This window comes from Phycodurus eques, chromosome 21 (genome assembly GCF_024500275.1).
Source record: "Phycodurus eques isolate BA_2022a chromosome 21, UOR_Pequ_1.1, whole genome shotgun sequence".
NCBI classification, from domain to species: Eukaryota; Metazoa; Chordata; class Actinopteri; order Syngnathiformes; family Syngnathidae; genus Phycodurus; species Phycodurus eques.
In genome coordinates this window covers 7107731-7134603 of record NC_084545.1, presented here as the reverse complement: position 1 = coordinate 7134603, position 26873 = coordinate 7107731, and the positions used below count along the sequence as shown (strand labels likewise).

The window sequence follows — 26873 nt, the reverse complement described above, 5'->3', positions numbered from 1 at the left end:
GGTCACTAATCACAGTGTGCGTGGAAGGAGCACGGCAGTCGTGGAGCTCGGGGCCGTCCGGACACTTTTTTCTCGGCTGTTTTCTACCCCAATCCCACTCAAACTGTCGCCATGTCGCCCACACGCACGTAAACGTGTCATGATGCAGCGGCCGGAGCGCAAAGCCTCCTGGGAAGTGTAGTCGACTCGCTACCACAGTCATGTTCGCCGAGGAATAACACGGTGTAGCCCCCCGAAGGCGCACCACATCTCGCTTTTTCCATGGACAACACGTCCATCATAACACAGGTTGCAAATCCCAAAGAGGAGGAAAGCATTTGCGCGAGTCAAGACAAAGGTAAGACGTACATTTTTCTTCGTTTATTATGACACGCTTCCATGTTGTGTGCCCCCCCCCCCCCCAACCACCTCATCGTGTGTAAAATGTTGCACGGTGCAGAGGGCACACAATAACAAGTGCTCGGACTCCACACCTCCGTTGTTGACATAAAACCTCCTGGTATGTTTAATATCGAAACAAAATACACTTGATTTGAACGATTTCTGCCATGTTTCGTGTGTGTGCGTGTGTGTGTGTGTGTGTGATTGCACAGAGCTGCTTCTTTTGCAAGAGGGGGCGGGTACTTTCAGCCCTTGTTTATGTCGCTTACTGACAAAACATTTCTGGATTTGCCTCGAGAAAGAAACGAAATAAAACAAATAGACACACAAATACAGCTTAGAGACCAAAATACTTATGCCTATGTGTTTATTATAGCCTGCATTATTAATAATGCGCAGGTATTTTTGTGTGTTTTTTTTGGCACAGCAGTGACTAAAACAATGCATTATATATATATATATATATATATATATATATATATATATATATAAAATATGCATCCATCCATTTTCTACAGCGAGTTCGATTCGCGGGTGGGTTGAAGCCTATCCCAGCTGATTTTGGACTAGTTGCCAGTCAGGGCACATATAGGCAAACAACCACTCACACCGATGGACAATTTAGACTCGTCTTCCATAAACCTAACATGCATTGGCTGTGGATTTTGGAACGAAGTCGGAGTACCCGGAGAAAAGCCACGCAAGCGTGGGGAGAACATGCAAAGTGCACACAGGGAGGACAGAGCCGAGATTCGAACCCGAAATCTAAAAGCTGCAAGGCAAAAGGCTGCAAAATAATACATACAGTGGTACCTCGACTTACCAATGATCCGATTTACGAGTTTTTCAACATACGAGCTATCTTTTGCTCGATTTTTAAAATATTTTTTATTTTATTTTTTGGTCTTAAATTGTGAGCAAAAATTTGACCACGAACTTCCCAACACGCAGCAGAAAATTATTCATGAAAGCAGATCGTTATTGCTTCTCCCAGTTGAAGTTTAAAACTAAACTTAAATAAAAGTGCACTTTAAATTACACTTTAATTAAACCACATTGACTTTGTCTTACAAAAGTCCACTAGCTTAATGCTAACACAGAATGCAAAACGCTTTAGATGGGCTAACAGAATTAGCATCGATGTTGCGGTATTTCTAAATCTTTCAACAAAATATACTTGAAAACAAGCATTCGCAACACATACAGCTAGAGCACACAAAAAATACTCACAGGCATGTATTCTTTATCCTTTGCAAAAACAAACAAAAAAACCCTCATAATTTTACTGCAATTTATTTGAGACAGTCTTCTTGTAGTATGTCTGTTTTTATTATACTTCCCTGTAGTGGCCAAGGTGCACACACCAGAATGAGTAGCACAATGTCCATTGAATTATCATGATGCACAAACTGTTTAATTCTTTACATTCTGTTGAATGATGTTTTACTGTATGTTTTATGATGAACAATATCGTACAATGCCATTTTTCTTAATTACAATGTTTTTTGTTGTCGTTTCTTGGGGCACTGGAACGGATGAATGGCATTTCCGTTCATTCTGTGGGGAAAGATTTGAGTGTTTTACGTTAAGAGTATGGTCAGGGAATGAATTAAACTTGTAATTCAAGGCACCACTGTATATAGGTATGTGCTGACTATTACAGTTGCTGACCATCCTCATCAATGGTCCATTGCAGCTCAAAACACAAATTTGAGAACAAAATACACCATGTCGCACTGTATAATCAACATATACTGACACATAGATGAATAGTAAATACCACTCAAACATGAATCAAGTGCTTTTCCACAAAATGGACCCGACACAGTGGATTAGTGAAGGGGAAGCACTGTTTCCTGCTGTTATTTTTCTGCATTAGAGTTCACCATGTGACAGTAACAAATCCCTCAGGGAGTTTTTTTTGGGGAGGTTTTCGGTTTTCATTAACTTTGGCACTAATCTGAGCAGTGCCGTCGACTGAGCGGTAAATCAGACCCAGAGGATGCTTTTTGGCTTGGCATAAGTGCAAAGCGGGGCACGATATGTCTGCTTGTGGGCTTGTTTGTAACACTTGTTTGCTTCTTCAGTTGTATACATCACAGTAGATACAGGTAATGGATTTATTATGCTGTGTGTATTATCTTTTGTTACAGTGGCAAAGTGTCGCAATGATATCGTATGTTGAATTCCTCTGCAATTCCCATCCCTAATAACAATGTGAATATATAAATATCGGGAGTTGCTCGATTCCCAACCCCTCCCGCCTCCCAGCGATTTGATTATCGAGTAATAGCAATATTATCATTATCATCGCTGACCAACTATCGTGACACTAGCTTACGGTGAGTTCCTTTGCAATTCCTACCAATATTATCAACGCGATATAACATAATATTGATATATTGTCCGAAAATCCCTCCCGATGACCGCACCAGTGGGGGTCTTCTGTAGACAGGCCACATGTCGTAGCCCCTCATGAGTGGGAGAAAAGGTCACCCTACAGCAGTCACCCTCCACTGAGCTCCACATGAGCCACTCTCATGACTCAGCGAATGCTCATTTGGCATCATTTAATAGACTTAATAATACACAATTTCAATGTCTGCATCAGCATGACCTTTATTCCACACCCTGCCATTGTTAGTATGTGTGGAAGAAATATTTAACCGAGGTGCACAGGATGAACGTATCGAATTCTGGTGCCGGCTGGTGGCCCAAGATAAATGTTTGGATGTTGTTTTTTTTTTTTTTTTTTTTTTTTTTTTTTTTTAAACGTAATTCACAGTTAATAATGCACGCTGATGAAAAACTAAGGCATATGCAGAAGGAAGCAGCTATCTGTAAATATTTTAAATTGCTTGTTTGTTTGTTTTGGGGCGGCACGGTGGACGACTGGTTAGAGCGTCTGCCTCAATGTTGTGAGGACCGGGGTTCAATCCCCGTCCCCGCCTGTGTGGAGTTTGCATGTTCTCTCCGTGCCTGCATGGGTTTTCTCCGGGCACTCCGGTTTCCTCCCACATCCCAAAAACATGCATGATAGGTTAATTGAAGACTCTAAATTGCCCATAGGTGTGAATGTTTGTACGAATGGTTGTTTGTTTCTATGTGCCCTGCGATTGCCTGGCGACCAGTTCAGGGTGTAGCCCGCCTCCCGCCCGATGATAGCTGGGATAGGCCTCCAGCACTCCCTCGACTCTTGTGAGGATAAGTGGCTCAGAAAATGGATGGATGTTTGTTTTGGGTCAAACGCACAGTTTGCGCATGATGTGAAATGTCCCCCTATTCACCATCAAGACTGTGCAAACGATCCAAAAATAAATGAAACCGATTCAAAAAGACAGCAATAAACAGTCTGTGAAAGAGCGGCAAGAGAGAAAAAAAATATACAATTTTAAACACTATAAGGGGATTAAAATGAATCTAAAACATACCTTAAATAAATAAATATGTTGTAGGAAGTGGATATATATAGTAGCCATAAAAACAAATACAAAACAGTCGTACTTTGAAACACAAAAACGTAACAATAAAAAACAAACAGTACAAAAATTCATTCATCTTCCGTTCCGCTTCTCCTCACGAGTGTCGCGGGCGTGCTGGAGCTTATCCCAGCTATCTTTGGGGGGCTAGAGGCGGGGTACACCCTGACCCGGTCGCCAGCCAATTGCAGGGCACATAGAAACAAACAACCATTCGCACTCACATTCACACCTACAGACAATTTAGAGTGTTCAATTAATGCATGTTTTTGGGATGTGGGAGGAAACCGGAGCGCCCGGAGAAAACCCACACAGTCACGGGGAGAACATGCAAACTCCACACAGGCGGGGCCGGGATTTGAACCCCAGTTCTCAGAACTGTGAGGCAGATGTGCTAACCAGTCGTCCACTGTGCCGCGCGCTACAAAAATATACTTTTTAAATCCTATTGTGGAAACTGCACATACTGTATAGTGCATATTTGAATAAATACAGAAATGCAACTCTAAAACTATTAAATATAATGACACAAAAACCTACAAATTGTCCATTTATTGCATACAGTATATAGCCTTAAAACTAGTTAAAAAAATACAATTAAATGGATAAAAGTGTATTGATTTTCCGATTTAGTCAATGTTATTTTTATTAGAAGTCCCGTCCCTGTACCCCCCCCCCCCCAATTTTCTTTAAATAGTAAGGACATTTAATTGTCCTATTGTAGAGTCTGCCTATTGTCAGTACCCCCACCAGCCCCCCTAAAAAAAAAAAAAAAAAACTTCATATTTTGGATAAACAGAAAAAAAATAATTTTTTTTAATTAAATGTTTTCATTCGACTGATACAATAATTTCAGACATGTTAAATGAATCCTACTGTACCCCCTTTTTTTTGACACACACAGTGTGAACCACACACATATAGTACACACATTGAATATTTCACAGCAAGCTATTTCAGAGTCCTATCAGTTTCATTGTGAGTGACGACATCGTCGTAAGTCATTAGATGCGAGTTTTATTCGACTTTTGGTCAGGTGGAGATTCTATCTTCATGCATTATGGATGACGTGAAATGAAGCGAGCCTGGGAATGATAATTTGCTTGGTTACCCTCCACAGAACAGGCACTTCTAGTATAACGTCCCAATGTCAAGCCTAGGTCACGTTTTGCCACAGACATGAGCACAAAATGAGATACAGTGAATATTAGAAGTCTACACACCCATGTTCCAATGCAAAGTTTTTGTGATGTATAAAAAAATGATTCCAAGATAAATCATTTCAAAACTTATTGCACCATTCATATGACCTGTAACAATTGGGGGAGAAAAATAAATATTTTTGATAAGGGAAAGACGAACAACTGAGATAATGTGGTTCCACAAGTGCGCACGCCTTCTTATAACTGGGGAGGTGGCTATGTTCAGAATGGTAAACGGGCTGCACTTATTTAATCAACCAATCACATTCAAACTAATGTTAAATGGGAGCCAGCACACACCCGCCACCATTGAAAGTTGCTCTGGTTAAATAAAGTTCAGCTGTTCTACTAGGCTTTTCTTGACATTTCTTCCTTTCGAGCAGAGACGCCTGAAGGTTTTGGGCTAACGTGTTATTTATCTTGATGTCATTTTTCACAAAATCATAAAAATAGTGGCATTTGAACCGAGGTATGCAGACCTTTTATACACGCTGTATTGTAGCCTCAAACAGACGCTTATTTCTCTTCCGACTTTTTTGGGGGCGTCCCTCTCGGAATGATGCAACTGCGCGTAATAAGCGGACCCTCGCTTACTGGGGCTTCAAAAGGCTTCTTCTCGTCGAGAGGCTTTTGCTGTGATATCTCCACACGCCGAAAGCTCTGAGAGGATGAGCCAATTACTTCAATCAGATTAGCCTTTTAGCTCTTCAATCCTGTCGGCTGACGTGACGATGACAGACCATAATAATGCGGTCACTAGCGCAACAAACATAAGTGCTCTCTTCGGGCTGGGAAGGTCTTGATTTTAGGGGATTTGTGGCACACAGCCAAGGGCAAAAACTTGGTTCAAATAAATTGTGAATTGGAGTTTTACATTTTCTGTTTCACTTGGCAACGTGAACTTTGGCAAGCATGAACAACCCATGCCTGAAAAGACACAGGAAGTTGCTATAGATCTGTATGACTAGTTACAAATTAGTTTTTGTACAAAATCCTACTTAATTCATGTGAGAACAGCCATGAAATATTTTGTACTTTTTGGGGGGTAAGCCCAAACGTTGGCTCTGTAGTGGTCCTTTTTGAAAATTTTGAAAATTCAGCCCCTAAGCCATTTTGATTTAGCAACAGGAAATTTGGTAGGCGTGTCTATCATGAGTAGACCTGCAAAAAAGGCTTAAAAAAAAAAAATGGCTTCTTCCCTCCAACAGATGCAATGTCATCTTCCTGAGGGCGTCTCAAGGCTGCAAATCAACCATCAGGCTTTAAAGAAAGGCGCTGTTCAAGGTTCATGGGCGGGTCTGATGAGGAGCCGCTAGCCGTTATTCATGAATTTTCTTGACGTGTTTTTTTTTGTACGTGTCGGTTATCCCTAAAAATGCCATATTTGAATAATCTGGTATCACAGCAGCGAAGAAATTTAGCAACCACTTGCCGTACCCTTCTAGGCTCCACTGAAGGGGGGCTGAAAACAATGACAATTGCTCAATGTTAGTGAGGTCAGGATTTAGTGTGCAAGGCGGCTGCGTGTCAATCCGAAGCTTCCCTGCTCGAATCGCGCTCTAACGTCAATATCCCGCTGCAGCACTCCCCCTGACAGGCAGCGGAATAGCAGCGCCCCTTATTCCAGATTTATGAGTCTATTCCAGAGGAGGAGATTATCTGCTCATCGGTGGGGAGCGTATAAAAAGAAGGTTTTATTATTTTTTTTTTTTCCAGTGCCGCACCGACTGGCTGATAGTGAAGAAGCCAACGTGTGTGTTTTGTAAGCTCCGTGACTGAAGAGCCTGTTAACGCTCCCCGCCGCTGCGCATTGTTGCTATTTATGTCTATTTACATGAAATTGAGTTCCACGATGCAATGTTTGTCAGCTCTAAGGAAGAAGAAGGATGTATTGTTGTAGAGCAAAGCTTGTTTGTTGTTGTAAGTAGCCACGTCGCCCTTAAACTCTCACTTTTTATTGTTGTGTGGCTTTCCTCTTTTGGCCTCGCCGGTCTCTTAGAATTATTCATGAGATCACAGCACTTAATCAATAAATGAATCAATCAGCGGTTGGGCTAGCCCACCTTGTTGCCCATCATACGTAAAGGAGAGTAGGAGACATATAATCATTTTTTTTCAGCAATTGAAAACAGTTTACTGGTCTTTTAAGAGCATATCTGTTATATGCTTTCATCAAAATACCCTAAAGTATCAAGAATAATACTTTTATACTCGTTGCACATTTTGTGTCTCACTAAAATGAGCCCATTTTGTAGCATGCAAGTGAGCGACTGTATAAACTCTGCCCCATATGCAGTGGATATGAAAAGTCTACTCACCCTTGTTTAAATGCCAGGTTGTTGTGATATAAATAATTTCAAAACGTTATCCACCATTAATGCGACCTAGAAAATGTCAGGAAAAGCATAATAGAACATCCGAACTTTATTTTAGGGTTAATCAGTGGCACTTTAAATGATGGCAGGTGTGTGCTGACTCTTATTGAACACGAGTTTGAATGTGATTGGTTAATTATGACCACAGCCACACCCCCAGTTACAAAAGCTTCACTTTTTCAACATTTTAGGTTACAGCCTTAATCCCAAATGAAAATGAAATACAATAATAGATTTTATTTTGTCCAAATTTGACACAAAACACTCCATAATGGCATGAAAATGGTGCTGCAAAGAAGACTCAGCACAACTGACCAAAGATAAGTTTGCAAAACATTTGTCAGGCTGTAATTGCTGCCAAAGGGGCATCACGTATTGCGCAAAGGCTTTGTATAATTATGTACGTGATTTCTTAGGTTTTTTTTAATAACTAAAAGATTTAAATTCACACTTGATGGATGGGCAGGCATGACAGAGACTGAATTATTTGTAAACAAGCAATAAAAAGTAGATTTTCACAGTATGTCCCTTGTAAATCTTCATTTTTGCAAGACCATTTTATGCTTTCAGCTTTGTTTTCGGGAAGGCCCTTTTCAATAGCTGTTCCGCTATTGTTGATTTGGTTTGAGCTACACTTAAAACACTTTTTTTTTTAACAGAACAGTTTCTTCTTTCCAGTTAAAATATTAATGGCTTTTTGCTTCAAAGGAGAATGTGCCTCAATGAGGAGAAGAGTGTGTTTTACTGGAAGTTGTGCAGAGGAGGAGAAAAAAAAAAAAAAAGGATTTGGAAGGTGGTTTCCTTGATCTCTTTTTTTAATGTATTTGCTCTTTGGTGTGTGTTTGATGGTGAAGTTTGATGTTGGAGAAACTTCCCGCAGATTCAAATCATTTCAAAATATGCTTCTCGGGTCTTTGAAGAGATTGTTTTGCCGTCGGATTCCGAGCATATTCCAGTCCTCGCCAGTCAACAAAAACGAAACCTCCCAAGTTTTCCAATTCTATTGTCACAACAATCGTTCCCGTAGGAAATAATGTCAAGTGAATTTATCTGTTCCGAGACATTCCATTGGCTATCATGAAGGCTCCAGCTAAGAGCTATAGCAAATGGATGGCGAGATGGTGTGCAATTGATCGGGGATGGTGGCATCAGGAGTTCAGAACATTCAGATGATCCTATCCTTAAAAATATTTCAAACGTAACAGTTGATTTATTATTTCCTCTCTGTAGTCTCTCGCGGAAATTAAGCCAAACCCACTTATTCTTAACCTTCCCGCTAGTGTAAAAATAAGTTAGCCGCACAAAATCTTCCATCTTGCCGTCAGTCAGGAAAACAGCACAGTGGATGTCAGCTCTCAGGGTGGGGAGGAACTTCACAGTCTCGTTGCGTAACTGCAGCAGCACAGTCTCATCGTGCTCATTATTTCTTCCCTGAGCTCACACTGTTTTAATCCGCCACCCTCCCACCGCACGCACACACACACACAGACAGACGCACGCACGCACGCACGCTTGTCATCTCCTTCATATCAGGCTGCGCTCGAGAAGCAGCTGTCATCCCCCCCATCGTAAAGCTGCAACACAGGCACACACAACACGCAGCTCGCATAATTATATGATACATACGCATGTGACGGCACATGTCGTGGACTTTTTTTTTTTTTTTTTTTTAATGAATTAATTTATTTTGTAACTCAATGGACTACTGTTGTACCTTGAGATACGAGTGAGCCGACCAAGTTTTTCAAGATACAAGCCCTTGTTTAGACACATTTTGGCTTTGAATTGCACGCAAAAATTTGAGATACTTGCGCTGTATGGTGGCAATGAGCTCAACTCCCCTTTACAACAAGCAGCAGTTTGGCAGATAGTGAACAATTCTTTGAAAAAGCGCCTTCAAGATTGCCACTTTATTGCCACTCCCAGTTGGAGAATACTGTCAAACTAAACTTCAAACAAAGACAATTACTCGTTGTGTATTTACAACAACCACATAGCTTTGCCTTCATAAAGTCGAACTAGCTTGATGCTAGCAAACATTGCAAAAGGTCATAGACAGTTAATGCACAGTATCAATGTTGCGGATCTTTGAAGACAACAGAGCAACACATGTAGACACACAATGTAACAATACTCAAAGGCATATATTCTTTATCCTTTGCGAAAAATGACCAATATTACCGCAGCTCTCTAAGTCAGTTGTGAAAATGTTCTTCGTGCATGTTTTTGTCTGTATTGTACCGCCCCCACGTGGCCAATGCGCACACACTAAAAGGAGCACCACAATGTCTATTGACTCAATGAAGAAAATGTGGCAAAACCTGTTTAATCCTTTACATTCTGTCAAATTATGTCATTACCCTGTTTTTATGAAGTACAATATTATCGAGCATTTTTGTCTTTGTTAAAACACATTTCTACCTTTTTTTTAGGTTTTTTTTTTTAGGGGGGCTGGAACGGATTAATGGCACCAAAAATCATTTCAACGATTATCATGACTAACTGGCGATCGGAGCGATCACATTGCACATTGCATGTTTTTTCATTTATTTCCATCTGCAGTCCTGTTCATTTCTATCGTGCAAAGTAGCGGCTCGACACTAATTTGCACAACTGCTCTGTATCGAATATAAAATGCGTATGATAACGAAAGAATGTGAATGGCGGTGCATGAGAAGACAGCGTTTTACATAAAATACACTACTTCATGGTGCACTGGATGAACTGCAGCCTCAGCTCATCTGACACCACTTGACTTCACCCAGCTGTGCATGTCTGTGTGTGTGTGTGTGTGTGTGTTGTGATGATGCACAGATGCTTTTTGGTGTAAATACTGCTCTTGAAGCCAATTTGGTTATGCAGTTATCATCAGTGGGAGCTCTGGTGTTACAACTCAGCTTGGGTGCGAATGATTTCAAAAATATTGTAGAAATCCATTCAAAAAGGGAATAAAGCATTTCACACAGTGTAAGAAATAGACTATGTTATGTTATCTCTTTTTAGAACGTGATTGTTTTTTAAATTTATTTTATTATTATTATTTTTTTTTACCTTGTACAACATTTATGTATGCATTTTAACCATGTGCTATCTCTGAAATGGTGCCCATTGCCCGATGCCAGGTGGCATACCTGTATACTGAATGTTGTTGTGCGTTAAATATACCTGTAGCGTCGAAATCCCCGTGGCTACGCTGATATTTTATTTTGGTGTTTGTTAAGTACACAACGCACACAGCCGTGCCATTTCAACCTGACCCTGTTTTTCCATTTGAATTATTAAAGCTGCAGCTCTTGCTATTACCTCCACACGGCCTCCAGGTACTGACTGACCTCTTTACCTGCATGGCCGCTCAACCACCACCGCCAAGCGGAAAAATAGATTTGCTCGTTTTTGGAAATAACTGTTGAATCTAGGAATATATATATATTTATATGGAATAAGGTATTGGGACAGTTAGACATTGTGCCTACCGGACGGAAAAAAGGCTTTTTTTTTTTAAAGTGACAAATATTTGAAATCTTTTTTTTTTTTAATTTTAATTTAAAAATAATGTATATATTTTTTAATTATGTAAATCTTTGCATGGATATGTGTAAATTTAATGTTTCATGTAATACCAGGGGTCATCACCATAAACTGTATTATTTAAATGTTTTTTTCCACTTAAGATAATAATTAAAACCGTGATTTTGTTATTAATGAATCAAGAAATATAATAACGTGTATATTGGCATGAATTGTCTGCAATTTTTTATTTATTTATTTATTTTACAAATAATATATTGATTTTTATTGTATTTTTTAAATTAATATTTCACTCCCTCCACTCGTGTTCTTGTGTGGATTACATTGTCGTCACAATGAATAGAAATAGAAAGATGGAAAATTTGATCTACTCTATAATTAACTCAGTTTAATGTGCTAAACATAAACAAGTCATGTCTTGTGCTTTTTAAAGCGACTGTAAACAAGGCCGCCTCAGCCAGACGTAAGTCCAGGATCATATTCTCCTCTCCCTCTCGGAAGCCTGGCGTCATTCCAGCCTTCGGGTCACGGGGGTGATTATCTCTTCCTGTCAGGAATGCTGAGAATTTCCTGCTTTTTTTTTCCGGCCTTGTCGGTGGGTTGCGCCGATCACGTGACGCCGAGACCGGGCTGCCATTGGCCGCTGTTGATCTTCCCCCACCGACGTCGATGTTAGGTAACAGGGCCCTTGAAAGGGAGTGTGTGTGCTGCGTTGGATCAAGTGTGTTCACAGGGGGAATACAATGGTGTGGACCTTCTTTAGCCATTAACGTGGTGAATATTTTAGTGGATGCTTTGCGTGTTTGCAGGAACATGTGGACTCTCAGCTATGTTGTTTGTGTGCAAACGGCAGAAAGGAAGGCGGCGTTCAAATGAGGAGAAGGTGGAGCTAGTATAGGCCGTCTCACCACAGGAACTCTCCCGCCCATCTCGAAAACCCCGTTGGTCCGCCCTTTCTGGCGGGAAATATATAGAAGTCCCAAAAATGGAGACAGGAGAATAACATGTGAGGCCATCTGAGGAGGAAGCCTGATTCAAACGTCTTGAACATGCTAAGCCACGCCCACGGAAATGTAAAGTGGTCAATCACAGCACAGCGTTTTCAACTTTCCTGGCAGGGTTGATCCATTTTTTAAAAAAATGAAATGAAGACTCAAAACAAATGAAACCCAGGCGACTGGCCACATAGCTAGTTTGATGACTGGCCAAAAAACATGAAATGGAAAAACCAAATGTATATACAATATTTGCATTGATTGCACTGACTTAGGCGGCACGTGTGCCCTGCGATTGGCTGGCAACCAGTTCAGGGTGAACCCCGCCTCCTGCCCGATGATAGCTGGGATAGGCTCCAGCACGCCCGCGACACTCGTGAGGAGAAGCGGCTCAGAAGATGGATTGATGGATGGATGCACTGATTTAAAAAAAGTGAAAAAGTGATGAATAAAGTAGTAATAATTAATATTTTTTTTTACACATACATACATTACATAATTCATGTTAAAAAAAGATTATTTAATGACTGTTTATATAGTATTTGCATTGATTTAGTTTTTTCAGTATTTAAAAAAGTAATAAATTAAGTAAACGAAACAAACAAACATATGGTTTACAAGTAATTTATGGATTAAAAAAGATATTTGTTTTTCTCTCCGCTGTTTTTTCCCTCTCATCAAGGTGTCATATCCATATCTTTTTACTTTATTGTATGTTTAATAGTTTTAAAATGATAAATAAAGCAGAAATGCTATTTTTTTTATATTTACAAAAAGTAAATAATGAATGAATTAAAAATGATTTATCAAAAGTATATATTTGCATTGATAGCCTTGATTTAAAAAAGAATAATAATGTATATCCATCCATCCATTTTCTGAGCCACTTCTCCTCACTCGGGTCGCGGGCGTGCTGGAGCCTATCCCAGCTATCATCAGGCAGGAGGCGGGGTACACCCTGAACTGGTTGCCAGCCAATCGCAGGGCACATACAAACAAACAAACAAACAACCATTCGCACTCACATTCACACCTACGGGCAATTTAGAGTCTCCAATTCATGCATGCTTTTGGGATGTGGGAGGAAACCGGAGTGCCCGGAGAAAACCCACGCAGGCACGGGGAGAACATGCAAACTCCACAGAGGCGGAGCCGGGGATTGAACCCCACTCCTCAGAACTGTGAGGCAGACGCTCTGACCAGTCGTACGCAGACCGTGCCGCCTAATAATGTATATTTTGATGGAATTTTAAAATATAAATTCTTATGGTTTAAAAACAGATTTAACTCCTAGAAATGCATGCTTTGGATTAAAAGCTAAATAAAGGTATGTATTTAAAAAAATATATTTCTTCATTTTTTTATTCTGTTAATTATAAAGTAATAATAATTAACCAATGATTTAAACAAAAATATTAAATGATTATCTTTTTTTTTATTTAACATTTTTATTTTAATATTTGCATGAAATCAATTAACCATGTCTCAAGAAAGATGAATACAAAATCAGTAAATGCATTTTAATTAACCAATTTTAGGGGAAAAAAATAATTAATGCATTAAATATTACATGACTCTTGATAATGTCAATGCTTGGTGGGCCGGATTAAAAAAACAGAATGGGCCATATGTGGCCCATGGGCCATATTTTGTTCATCACTGGTATAAATGAAGGCCTGTTTTTTCCCCCCAAATCTAGTAATAATTATGTTTTAGTTTTGTTTGACACTGTCATTAAGACTTTAATAATATGGTTTGTTATATTATTTTTGTGCTGCACTTATTCGATGCACGTACAGTAATATCGTACTGGTACCGGTGTATATTTAGTAGTTTTGTGGGAAGGATCCATATTGAGCTGTAGACTACAAAGATGCTGAGAACAAAGACGGCGTACTGCCCACGTCCCGTCGGATGCAGTCGGAGCGACCCGGGCACGGTTGAGGCGTCGATCTGAAGGCGGCTTCAGCACGCATGGCTAACTGGACCGCGTTTGTCACATTAACCAAGAGGAGGCGGCAAAACGCATCGGTCCACTGTGAGGCGCAGATATGTTGATTGCAGCAGGGTCGCATTCCCCGTTTTACTCAAGCTTTGTTTGGCACGTGTATCATGAATAGAAGAAATAAAAGTACCCATGCCTGAAAATAGAGGTAGTCTGCAATTTGGATTTCATGCAGTCGTTTTGAACATTTCCAGGAACTTGTTCTAGAGATTTGGATTAGATTAGGTTAGCTTCGATTCAACTTTATTGTCATTAGACGTCACAAGTACAAGGCAACAATTGGATGAAATGTATCCTCCGTTATTAACTGAAAAACTCCCCGTTTGCTGTTTTTGTGCTCAGGCTAAGCAATAACAATATTGCTTTGGTGCCATCTTGTGTCATCTAAGTACCAAGGAACTGTTGAAGTGAGTTGAAGAGCTCCACATAGACAAAAGTAGTGCATTGGTGCCATTTTTGGGCATCTTTGTTCCAAAAGACTGTTGAAGAGAGCTGAGGAGCTTCATTTAGACAAAAGTAGTGCTTTGGCACTGTCTTGAGACATCTCGGTGCCAAGGAACTATGTTGGAGTTGAGGTAATTAACACAAAAGTAATGCTTTGCAGCCATCTTTCGGCATCTATGGGAATTATAGAACTTTTAAAGAGGGTGCGTCAATTACTCGTGGATTTTCACTTTTCGCAGCAGGGCTAGGTCCCTATTCCCCACTAGTAGCAGGATTGCGGGGGCACACAGAGACCTTGTCTTGCCGCGAATAGCGGAAATCCGTGAATAATTGAGTTCCTGTAATTTTGTGTGGGTGGAGCATGGCAGTGGAGCTTGATCAATCACCGTAAACCAATTGCGATTGGCTGGCAACCAGTCCTGGGTGCACCTGCCTCTCGGGTAAAGTCAACTGAAATTTTCTAGACTCCAACTCACCCACTACCCTAATGTGGACATGCGCTATTGAAAATGGATGGATGTTTTTCCTTCTTTCCAATCTCTATCTTTTGCAGTACAATGCATGCTCTGTAGGGTTTAAGTCTGGAGATTGACGAGGCCACTCTAATACCTTCCAGTTTTTGCCGCTCATGAAAACCTTACTTGTTTTGGCAAGTTGTTGTTTTGCATCACGGTGGACTAGTGTTATGCTCATCTCACAGTTCTGAGGTTTGGGTTTGAATCACGACGCGGGCTTTCCTTTGTGGGATTCCATTTGATGGAGGGCTGTTATTTTTTTGTGCCTCCGCTCCATTTACATCCCCTTTCTCTTCCAGTCTCCCAGTCCAACAGCAGCCTCAAGAAGCACCGAAGTCGGAGCATTTTCAGCCCCTTCTTCTGCTGCTTTCGCAACTACAATGACTACCACGTGGAGCCGCCGTCCGCCAACAATAAGTCGCACGCCCTGCCGCCGCCGCCACCTCCCGAGGAGAACGGCGCTCCTCCCAAGGTGAAAAGCGCTCGTCTCTCTACATGGTGTGCGCTCTGCACTTACTGTTGCCAGGAGCTTGTTGATGTGTTTTTTTAGTCTTCCTGCCGCAAATGTTTCCAGCTGCTTCAAACTCGCTGAACCCAGAGGTTGTTTACCATCCACGGCTAGCAGGAACAGGCCCGCTGCCCATGTAGCGTTCCGCGCGATCGAAAACAACACCCTCACTTTCAATTTGTAGTCCGCCCAGCACAGCACATATACTACTCAGAAAAGGTTACAGAATTTCGGGTGAAATGTCAAGATGAATCTAACATGCACTTTGACCTTTTCAGGTTATACTAATTGAACCTTCTCTAAACGTCCCAGTGTTCAATATTTCAGTAGTTTTTGCACAACTCCCTGTTGCGCTGAACAGCAAAACTCACAGCAGGTGTTTGATCTATGACTGGACCAATACATTTCCTGGTTAAATTAGAATTGATATTTAAACAGTCCTCTTCATCATGCTGTTCACATTGTGCAACAGATACACAATGACCAGAGGATTCACAAAACGGCGTAGAAGTCCTAGTGAGGACCTGTTGTGAATTTTCTATTACAACCCCAATTCCAATGAAGTTGGGACGTTGCCGATTGCATGCAGTGATTTCTCCAGATTCTCTGAACCTTTTGATGATATTCTGGACGGTAGATGATGAAATCCCCAAATTCCTTGCAATTGTACGTTGAGAAACATTGCCCTTAAACTGTTCGACTATTTTCTCACACACGTGTTCACAAAGAGGTGAACCTCACCCCATCTTTGCTTGCGAATGACTGAGCAATTCAGGGAAGCTCCTTTTATACTCAATCATGGCACCCACCTGTTCCCAATTAGCCTGTTCACCTGTGGGATGCTCCAAACAGGTGTTTGACGAGCATTCCTCAACTTTCTCAGTCTTTTTTGCCAACTGTCCCAGCTTTTTTTTAGAATGTGTTGCAGCCATAAAATTCAAAGTTAATGGTTATTTGCTAATAACAATCAAGTTTATCAGTTTGGACATTAAATATCTTGTCTCTGTAGTGTATTCAATTAAATATAGGTTGAACATGATTTGCAAATCATTGTATTTTGTTTTTATTTCTGTTTAACACAACGTCCCAACTTCATTGGAATTGGGGTTGTAAATTCAAGTTGGCCTTGCGACCACTCGCAAGGCCAACTTGAATTTACAACTCTCTCGATGTCGCGTGGTTGCCGTTAAACGGGTCGCGCATAACAAAGCACATTGCACGTCATTGACAATAATTATTGAAGAATTGAAATGGTAATAGTAACCATTTGAAATGTTTATTAATATACTGTAAACTGTTTTAGCACTATAATTACCGCTCATTAAAGTTGAGTATTTAAAGATATTTATTGAGTATTTAAAGAGTACACCAAAGTACCATAAGGTACAATTTTCCCGTGATAACGCGAGCATTTGACACCCCCCAATCCAAAATCTGACACCCCCCATCCTGTGGCATCTATCAGCAGGTTTCTAATTGCTGATAGATGCCACAGGATGGCAGCAAAACACTACTAATGAAGCTCCTCCACCCACTTCAACATAGTTACTTGCCACTAAGATGGCGCCAAAGCAATACATTCGTATTAGACAAGACTTTGGTCTCGGCACCAAAACAGTAAATAGGTGAGTTTTTCAATGAGTAGGCGAATCTGCAAATTATACTGCAGTGATATTAGAATAGTTAACTTTTACAATTGTGTGACACTTAAGAACAAGCGCGTACCTGAATTGATTCTTATAGCAACTCAATTTTCGACATGATGGTCCACTGTAGCTTTTTTTTTTCCCCCTCCCCATTTCCTACAAAGTGGACTGTGTGTTCAGTGTGACGGATTGACCCCTCCCGCCAAACCCCTCGACATTAGCCTTGACACACAGTTTGACCAGTGTAGCGCGGATGTGTGAAGCTCAAGTTCCAGGCAGCGGACGAAGGCATCAAAAGCCTTCCAAAACGCTAAAAACGGAACGAAAAATAACTTTGTCATCCCTGCTCGTGTTTACCCGAAACATGTCTCGCGTCTAGGCCTGGAATGCGCAGGCCTCGAACCTCGCTGTCGAAAAAAGTGGAGTTAGTGCCCCTCCCGCATGTTTGTCAGAGCCCGGTCCAGCTGTATTTGTCATTTACAGGAGCTCAGTCGTTTGCTTCCTATTGACATGCATCCCGCTCCCTTTCACTCGCTGTGCATTTATTGATTACAATATTGATGTACTTGCAGCGATTTTATTTTATCATTTTTTTCTTTTTTGCTCACTGCTCTCCTCTCCTTCCTCCTCTGTGTTTACCTCCTCCAGTGTGACCAGGTGCAGGTTGCCCCCATCCCCAGTGTATGTATTGTTATTATTATTATTATTATTATGTTTCCCCATCTTGCTTGCTTTTGCTTGTAGGATTGTCCTTTACCATTCAGGCTGCATGTTTACAACCATCAATTCTAATCAATCGTACACAGTGGATCCCGCATATTCGAGGCTCGGAACCCGTGGATTCACCTATCCACAGATATTTTCTTTCCATTATTTTTTTCCTTTTTTTACGGAAACATTTCCTTGTTTTTCTTTTTTTTTTTTTTAACTATTCGCGTTCAGGGCCAATCTCCTAACACCCTACCCCGCGAACAGCGGCCAATCTTCCTTTGTCTGTTGCCATTAAACTTTATGGAAGGGTGTGGTATGAGGAAAATAAAAATAAAATAGAATGAGCCTTTATTAGTCTCGCAATGGGGAAATTCCAGTTTTACATCATTACACCACTCAAGAATAATGTGAAATAATAAAATATCCCAAAATAGCAATGTACATATTTACGACCGCTGAATTTGAGCAGCAGTGTCTACGTCTTCTGTATATAAATAAATACCGTACATGCCATGTATGCATAAGTGAAGCAAGAATAGTCAAAATATACATGTATCAATAAACAGGCTGTATACAATCATTGAATGGCAAACTATACATGAATACAGTAAGTACAACTGTATATATGCAGGGGTATATTTGAACAGCAGCAAGAATAGTCAGCAGCATTGTATGTTGCAAAAAGTGTACGTGGATCAATGAACAGTCGATATATACATTACGTGTTGAATGGCAAATTATACATGGATAAGAAGATAGTAGCATATATGCACAAGTGAATGTGAACAACTGCAAAAATAGTCAGCACCATTGCACTGTATGTCGCGAAGACTACTCGGGTATCGAGTCAGGTCAATAATCAATATTTATAAGCAGTTGTGTATGAAATAAATGGACTGGAGCGACAACTTCACAGTACATGATTAACTCACATGTACAAGATCTATGCTAGGCTATGCAAAAAGCAGCAATAATAGTTAGCGGCATTGTACGTGATGACGATAAATGGATCAACAACAGTATAATGTATTTGCGGGGGAAAACAGCAGTAGGAACATTGTGCTGTTCTTTATCGGGATGGCTTGGCCTTGGCGGAGGTCTGCGCTCTAACTCTGTGCCATTCTAGTTATGATAGGATAATACATATTGATTTTCCTTTGAGCCCGACTGCTGTCTGGCTTCACATTGCATCAACAAATGGATCTTCTTAGAAGGCTTGATTAAATGAGATGATCCGTCTGTTACAGTACATTCAATTGTCAGTACACTGCATTAAGAAGACTGGTGTCCATTTTTTAATTATTTTTTTTTTTTTTTTTTTTGCTTCAGAATCCATGCCGTATTTCTGAAATGATGCGAAATAAACACACGCGTTAACATTCGCCCAGCCTGTTTCAAGCGGTATCTCGGAAACACAGTTTTAGTGTGTCGTTTTGTGGACCTGCACGCGTCGCATTAAACACGATATCATTCAAAGTCATTGTTGTGCAGTTGCTCAGAGCAGGTCCCCGACAATAACTGAAAAATACATTATAGATTTCTATATTGCAGAATGTGCGTGCGCTTTTGCGTGCACGCGTGCCCCCTGCGGCCATACCATCTGTCCCGTCGCGTTCGTCTGTCAGTCTGCGGCTCGTTTGGCAGAAAACTCGAGTGCTCTTCCTTTATTATTTTTTTCTTTTTTTCCGCACTGTCCCCGAAGGCAGCACAGTCACAGAGTCACCATGAGGTCACCTTAAGCAGCCACTTTGTAAAGTAAAATCGCAACAAAACTACAAGCACTACTCAGTAGAAAAACAGAAGTGGTTGCAGGTGCATACGGTTGAATATATTGACATGACTATATTAAATAATGTAACATGTACAGTATATTTAGAAACATTTCGGATTGCATGAACTCGTGCTGTCGTTGCGTGCTTTATCTTAAGAGCAATCATCTATGCAGTTCATATAGAAAATATTCATAATTTTATTTGGATTAAAATGTTCATTTCATTCTTGAATTTTATTTGAATTGTATTTATTGTACTAATTACAGTCCCTCAAGGAGAATTTCAATTTATAATAATAATAAGTCTTTATGAACCATTTTATCCATTTTAGGTGCCTCTCTTAAATATTATTTATTTTAGTGTTATTTTTTTCTTGAGTTCATCATTTAAAAAAAATATATTTTCCCATAACTGTAAAGCCCTGGAGAAGGCAACATCGTGTGCAAGATACTCTAAAATTGGGGGGAAAACATTAAAATTATACATTGAAAGAAAAGAGATCCGTGTTCATATTGGCACTTTATTGATATTATTTTTTTTTTCTTCAAACTGCGATAAAAAGGAACCAGCTCACTCAATGCTCTGCGATTTGTCTGTGTGACAGCCGTTTCCTCTAATGAAACTGTGAAATTCATTCAAGTGTGTGTGTAAGTGTGTTTGTTTGTGTGTTGCCTTCGCAGCCTCCAGCCAAGTTCCTCCTGCCTGAGGTCAGTATAGCAGACTATGGCAGGAACTGCGTGGTGATCGACCTGGACGAGACACTCGTTCACAGCTCTTTCAAGGTATGGTGCCGTAAAACCGCGTTTAACGAAACCCTTTTTTCAATGTATTGTTCTATTATCATATTTTGCCAAGTGTTGTTATTTGCTGTCTGAAAACGTTGGCATCGGTGATCGGAGTGTAAAGCCTCCAACCCAACAAGAAATTTTAAGAAGTTACGGCGTAGTAGTCGACCCATAATGCATTGCGCCCTAAGCCCTGTTTATACAGAACCTGTTTGTCAGGTAACACCGCAAAAGCAGCACAAAGAGGCTACGACGCCCTGGAGCCGCAATATTGCTGAGTTGACATTCCGCAAAAATCAAACAATACCTTGTAAACGAATTGTTTTTTTTTTTTTTTTTACCGTATTGGTGCAATGCATCATGGGATATATTGCTTTTCTAGTGATCATCGGTTGTTTCTCTACTTTTCAAGATGCATTGTCGGCTATAGTGTGGGCAAATTTTGTGCTCCAGGGCTACATGTGCTTTTAAAAATGGACAGATGTGGGAGGTCATTTGTAGATGAGAGAAAAAATTAAAGAGAAAAAGTTCAAATGTGTATGTAATCGTAGTTTTAATAATTAATGAATGAATTAAATACAGTAGTTTTATTTTGGTGTATTTCATATTTATAGTTAAATGTATTACAATTTTAATTCATTTTATATATTAAAATAATACACAATTTGAATACTTGGAGTAATTCTCCTTTTTGATTTGATTATGTATAATTTCATTAACAAGTGATTTAAAACTTCCCAAGAATATTTTACATGTATACATAACTGTCGTATTTTACTGATATTTTTATTTGATGATTTGATGAGATGACAGCATTTTTCCACGTGGGTGTTGTGTATAAACGGCACTGACGAAGAAGGAAAAAAAAGCGGAAAAATACAGTACCAGGATGGAAGAAGAAAACAAGAATGTTTGTCATTTTAGTCTAATTTCTTATGATGTATCAAGTAAGACAAACGCAAACAAATGAGACTTTTCTTCATGATTTGATGAATATACTCTGCCGGATAGTTGACTTTTTGCACTGTCTTATGGTGGACAACAGTACAGAGTGTAGCGGGTCCGCCCATTAGTCACAGTCACATGCGAACAGCACGAGGTCACGCGCAAACACACATGGGAGTGTCCGGCAGGCTGTTTTGCTGTACCAATCCGTCAGAAATCACCCAAACAAAACAAAATGAGCGACCGACGATGCAGCTTCTTATTTACAAAACGATGCCCAAATAAATGCTCACACTTCGTAAATCAACAGGAAATGGATTCGGGCCATGCTATACATCAAAAGCGTTCAAACCGAAAAGCCTGCGGAACTTCCTGCACATTGACGTCTCTTTGGGAAGGTTCGTAGGTTCAAGCCGCTTTAATCCATGCAAATTAGAATGCTGTACAAAAGCGAGATGTGTATGGAACTGCGGCCAGAAATAGCCATGTTACATAACACATGTGTAGCAAGTTATACTGCGTGTTATGTATGAGAATGGTACTGCTTCACAGCCACTTACAACACTGGAAGTGCTTCAAATATTATGTGACGTTATTATGAATTAACCCAGATTAGCATTCTGCAATTATCCTGAATTGCAGTCAGAATTAATTGTAACAGTAATGAGCTCATGCCGTTGTTGGCTGAGGGAGAATTATTTGATGCAATTGTTGTATATCCATTTATTTATAAATGCACTACTTACGATGTTTATTTTTTCCAAAATTATTTTTAGTTTCATCATTTTATATTGTTTTTGTTTAATGTTTTCATTTCTTCTCATTGTTTTATTTTATAATGTTGTCATTTGTTTATTTTGTAATTATTAGTATTTTGGTATATTTTGTTGTTTGTATTTTAATTTGTCATTTAATTTTGCATCTATTGTTTTCACATAGAATTTATTGTTGATTTTTTTAAATTTGTTTTTATTGATTCCCATTACTATTTATTATTTTATTAATTTGTTATTTTATTAGCTTTTTTATTTGTTTTTTTTAGTATTCATTTTTCATTTTATTTTTCTAATGTCAGTTTTTAGTTGTATTTACTGTATTGACACTTTTGGAAAGGTATTATTGGATGTTTAGTTAGTTATTTTTATTTTGTATTTTATATTTCTATTTGTTATTTTAAATTATTTTTACTGTTCTTTTTATGTTTTGTAGTTTCTAATTTTGTTATTGTTTTTTATTTTCAATATTTCCTTTATCTTTTTCCAATTATCTAAATGATTGTTTGCTTTTTTGTTTTAATTATTTTATTAGCTTGTACTATTGTTTGTTAGTTTTTTAGATAGTTCTTAATTTAATTATGTATTTTAAGTTTTGTTTATTATATTGAGACCTTTGGAAAGGCGTTATTATATATACTTTTTGTTGCTTTTTTTTCTTTTTTCATTCACACTATATTAATACATAGTTGAGAGAATGGCTGTGGATCATGGCCATGCAGTATGTTAGGACATCAGCAGTGGCACGCAGTTTTAAAGCTATTTCAATACCTACAGTTCCCCCTGCTGGCTGAGTTGTAAACTGCACTACCTGTAAGTGCTGTAGTAGTAGTAGAAATGATAGAGATGGCAAAATCTGCTCCAGGGTCAAACTTAGGCCATTATGACAGTGTTTTAACAGGGTGTTAATTGTCATGCCAGTGTAAAATAATACCATTTAAAAAGGTAAAAGTCATTTGATTATTGTTTCTTTTGGATTTATTGTTATGTATTATTGATTTATTTTCTCTTTTCAACCAAACTCAGCCAGATATTTATTTTTTTATTTTTATTTTATTTTATGACTGAACCGTCCGTACATTGTAGGACTTTAGGGGTGTTTTATTTTTTTCACCTCTGTCATCGGGAAGTTGAGAAGTCCATAGTGTAGCCAGACAAAGGATGTGGACAGTTACTAAACCTATATCCATTTTTGCAATGAGCAATTTCTTTTCGTTCAAACGAGTGCAATCAGACATTTTGATGAATGATGACTTATAATACTTCTATCGTCCTCACCTTTTCTATACATCAAACGATCCAATCAGCTCACAGCATCCCAGCCATTTCTTCCTTCTTTAATCCCCCTCTTCTTCTTATCCTCCACCCACATTGGTTCCTGCGTGCGCCTCCTCCACTTCCTCCCCAGAGTCTCACTCACAGCGTTTTTCACCTCTGCGTGCCCCCGACACTCGTTTGTGATTGATTGGATAACTCCACGTCATCTTCTTCTCTCATGTTCCCCGCAGCCCATTAGCAACGCAGACTTCATCGTTCCGGTGGAGATTGATGGAACTGTTCATCAGGTATGCGCTCACATACGTTCAAAATACCAAATTAAGGCATAAACATTTAGTTTCCACCCCCCACCCTCCCATACAATTTTTGAATTGGACATATTGCTAAAAGACAGCAAACTAGAATAATTATGTCATTTACAAAAGTACATCTATTGATAATTACTATAACATTGAGTGCATTGATTTTTTTTGGATTTTTTACATTTTTATGTGATTCATCAATTATTTTTCGTTTTGTTTTATTCATAATTGTGGTGTTTTTATTTGTTATTATTTAAGTTATATTTTCTATTATTTTATTTCAAAATTACAGGAATAGCATCGTTTTACATGATTTCGTTTTTGCACTCATTGTGTTTTTAATTGTGCAATTTTACTTTATTCTAATTTTGACTTATTGTCAATTGTCTTGTATATTATAAAAATAATGTTGTTGATATTTTTATATTTTATCTTATTCTTTTAGAATATTTGTTACTATTATTGTTGTTGTTGTCGTTGGATTTTTCTTTTGACTAATTGTGTTGAAATATTGGACTGGATGATAGCATTTTCCGGCCATGTGGAAGCAGCAGACGTCATCGACGTGTAGCTGCGACCTGGTTCAAGTAATCCAGGATAGGCTTTCTGCGTCCAACTCAGCCTCTTCTTGATTACTTGCACCGGGGAGCAGCGGCTATTCCGCGAACACCCGCCGAGCACCAAGGCACCGGAAATATAGATTATTATGAAACTGGTCAAATTTCCCATCTAAGGTATGAACTAATGTTGTATTTCAGGTGTACGTGCTGAAGAGGCCTCACGTGGACGAATTCCTGCAGAGGATGGGGGAGCTGTTTGAGTGTGTCCTCTTCACCGCCAGCTTAGCCAAGGTCAGCACTCAAGTCCTTGAAATATCCTCACAAAATCACAACAGCTGCTGTAAAAATATGATTTAGTCATATTTTCTCCTACCTGAAACAGGTCAATATTTTGAAATGGTAAAGAAGAAGATTAATAATAATAAATATTGTTCGGACGATCAAACATAATATAGACCCCCAAAAACGAAAGTAAAATGATCATATGCAGTATTCATATTTTGTCCCTGCTTCAACTAAATCTCTAGATTTTTGATCATGAAAAAATATTACCCACACTATTTATCCAACATCAATAGTGACACACATTTATTGGTTAAGTAGTAAGACACCCTTGCAGACACGTGTCAAATGTTGCCGCATGCTTTGAATGGAAAGCCTGTCGTCCAATGGGAAATTTCAACACCAAGGGGTGCTATGTTGTGGGGAATAGCTTGAAAATGGCACAAAATATACCCTCGGTCCGACTCCTACTGACCCGCCGTTTTGCGTTTTCAGTACGCAGACCCCGTGGCAGACCTCCTGGACCAATGGGGGGTGTTCCGCGCTCGACTCTTCAGGGAATCCTGTGTGTTCCACAGAGGAAACTACGTCAAAGACCTCAGCCGGCTGGGCCGAGAGCTCGGCAAGGTCATCATCGTCGACAACTCGCCCGCCTCCTACATTTTCCACCCCGAGAACGCCGTGAGTCCGCATGCCGACGTCGCCAACGGTTTCCGCTGTAGTGACCCATGTGCAAAACTTTATTGACATCAAAGACACACATATTGAAGAAAACAGCTTTTGAATAGCTGTTCTCTGTCGTGACTGAATTTGACAGCAAGAATGATGTCTGTAGAAGAAAATGGCTTTTAAGTAGTTGTTCACTGTCGTGTCTAATGTGCAACTTTGACACCCAAGTCTCATGCATAACGACATTTAAGCTTTTGAATAGCTGTTAAATGTCGTATCTGATGAACGTTTTTGGCATCAAAGACTCCCACATATTGGGGAAAAAAAGATTTTTGAGTGGATGTCTCCTGTAGTAACCGGTGCACAAATTTGACGTCAAAGACTGATGTATAGAGAAGAAAAAAAGGAACTTATCATTGTAGTTTTAGATGCACAACATTTTGGATGTCAAAGACACACATATTGAGGAAAATGGCTTTTCAACAGCTGACCTCTGTAGCGACTGATGGGCAAGTTTAAAATCAAAGACCGGCATAAAGAAGAAAAAACATTTTTGAATCGTCTACTGTAGTGACTGATGTGCACATTTGACATGAAAGTCTCACATTTAAAGTAGACGAGAACTAACGACTTGTGACTCATGTTTCATTTTGGCATCATGAATGATGCCAACCAAATGTCAATTGTTGCTGTCGTGACCGATGCAGATCTCTTTTATGCGATTCAAGACACATGCGTTTAGAATAACACAGCTTTAGAATAGCTTTTCGCTGCTGTGGCTGATCCGCAAAATTGACATCCAGACTGATGCAAATAGCAGAAAGCGGCTTTTGAGTCGCTGTCCTCTGTAGTGACTGTTGTTTTGGCTCTGTGAACTAACCAAAGTTGTGTTTTTTCTTTTTCCCCTCTCGGTGGTGGTGGTGGTGGTGGTGGTGGTGGGTGGGGGGATTCTCCCTCAGGTGCCGGTGCAGTCGTGGTTCGACGACATGGCCGACACGGAGCTCCTGGAGCTCCTGCCGATCTTCGAGGGCCTCAGCAAGGAGGACGATGTTTACAGCCTCTTACAGAACCTGAGGGACAGGTAGCGGGAAGCGGACCCCTGCGTAACTCCCCCCAAAAAGACTCCATGTACATACTCCATGTTTTTAAGAGGAACACATACTTCAAACAAGTACTTTTTCTATCAAAGTCATATTTTAGTTACCTAAAAAAAAAAACAAAAAAAAAAAAAAAAAAAGAGATTGTGTTCCAGTGTGGGTGACTTTTTTTTTTTTTCTCGTGCAATATGTTATTTTTTCTTCTCTTTCAGAATGAAGTGCCTTTACTTACATTACTGTGCTCGTTTTCTCATGTCGGGTGTAGGGGGGCGTTCCTCAAATCCCCCCACTCTCCCTGCCAAAAAACAAAGAAACAACAACAAAAAACATACAAGCTAAGCGCTAATCTGAATTATTGCCACACTATTTAAGAAGAAAATATGATTTTGTTGGATTAAATTAATGACAAGTTACTGTTTTGAGTGATTTCATTTCTTTCTGAGGAAGCGCATCAGCATCCACTGATTAAATGTTGAGAAAAAAAAATATTGATTAGCATAGATGATATGAAAATCTATTTATTGGGGGGTTCAGCAAAAGGTTTCGGGTGCATAGTAATATATTGAAAAAAAAAACAAAATGGTACTGTACAACATGATTAAAACTGCAAGTTTGCACACA

At 39.5% G+C, this 26873-nt stretch overlaps 1 protein-coding gene across 2 annotated transcripts; it reads left to right on the top strand.

Annotated features, from left to right (window-relative positions):
* ctdspla (CTD (carboxy-terminal domain, RNA polymerase II, polypeptide A) small phosphatase-like a) lies at positions 1 to 26873 on the top strand. Of its 2 annotated transcripts, XM_061666559.1 has the most exons (8): positions 1 to 337; positions 15224 to 15396; positions 17727 to 17759; positions 20242 to 20343; positions 23573 to 23629; positions 24403 to 24495; positions 24982 to 25167; positions 26115 to 26873. In XM_061666559.1, exons 1-8 carry the CDS (start codon positions 262 to 264, stop codon positions 26238 to 26240), a joined length of 846 nt encoding a protein of 281 aa, XP_061522543.1. In that variant the 5' UTR covers positions 1 to 261; the 3' UTR covers positions 26241 to 26873. The 2 variants fall into 2 exon arrangements, with proteins under 2 accessions (XP_061522543.1, XP_061522545.1); XM_061666561.1 differs by lacking the exon at positions 17727 to 17759.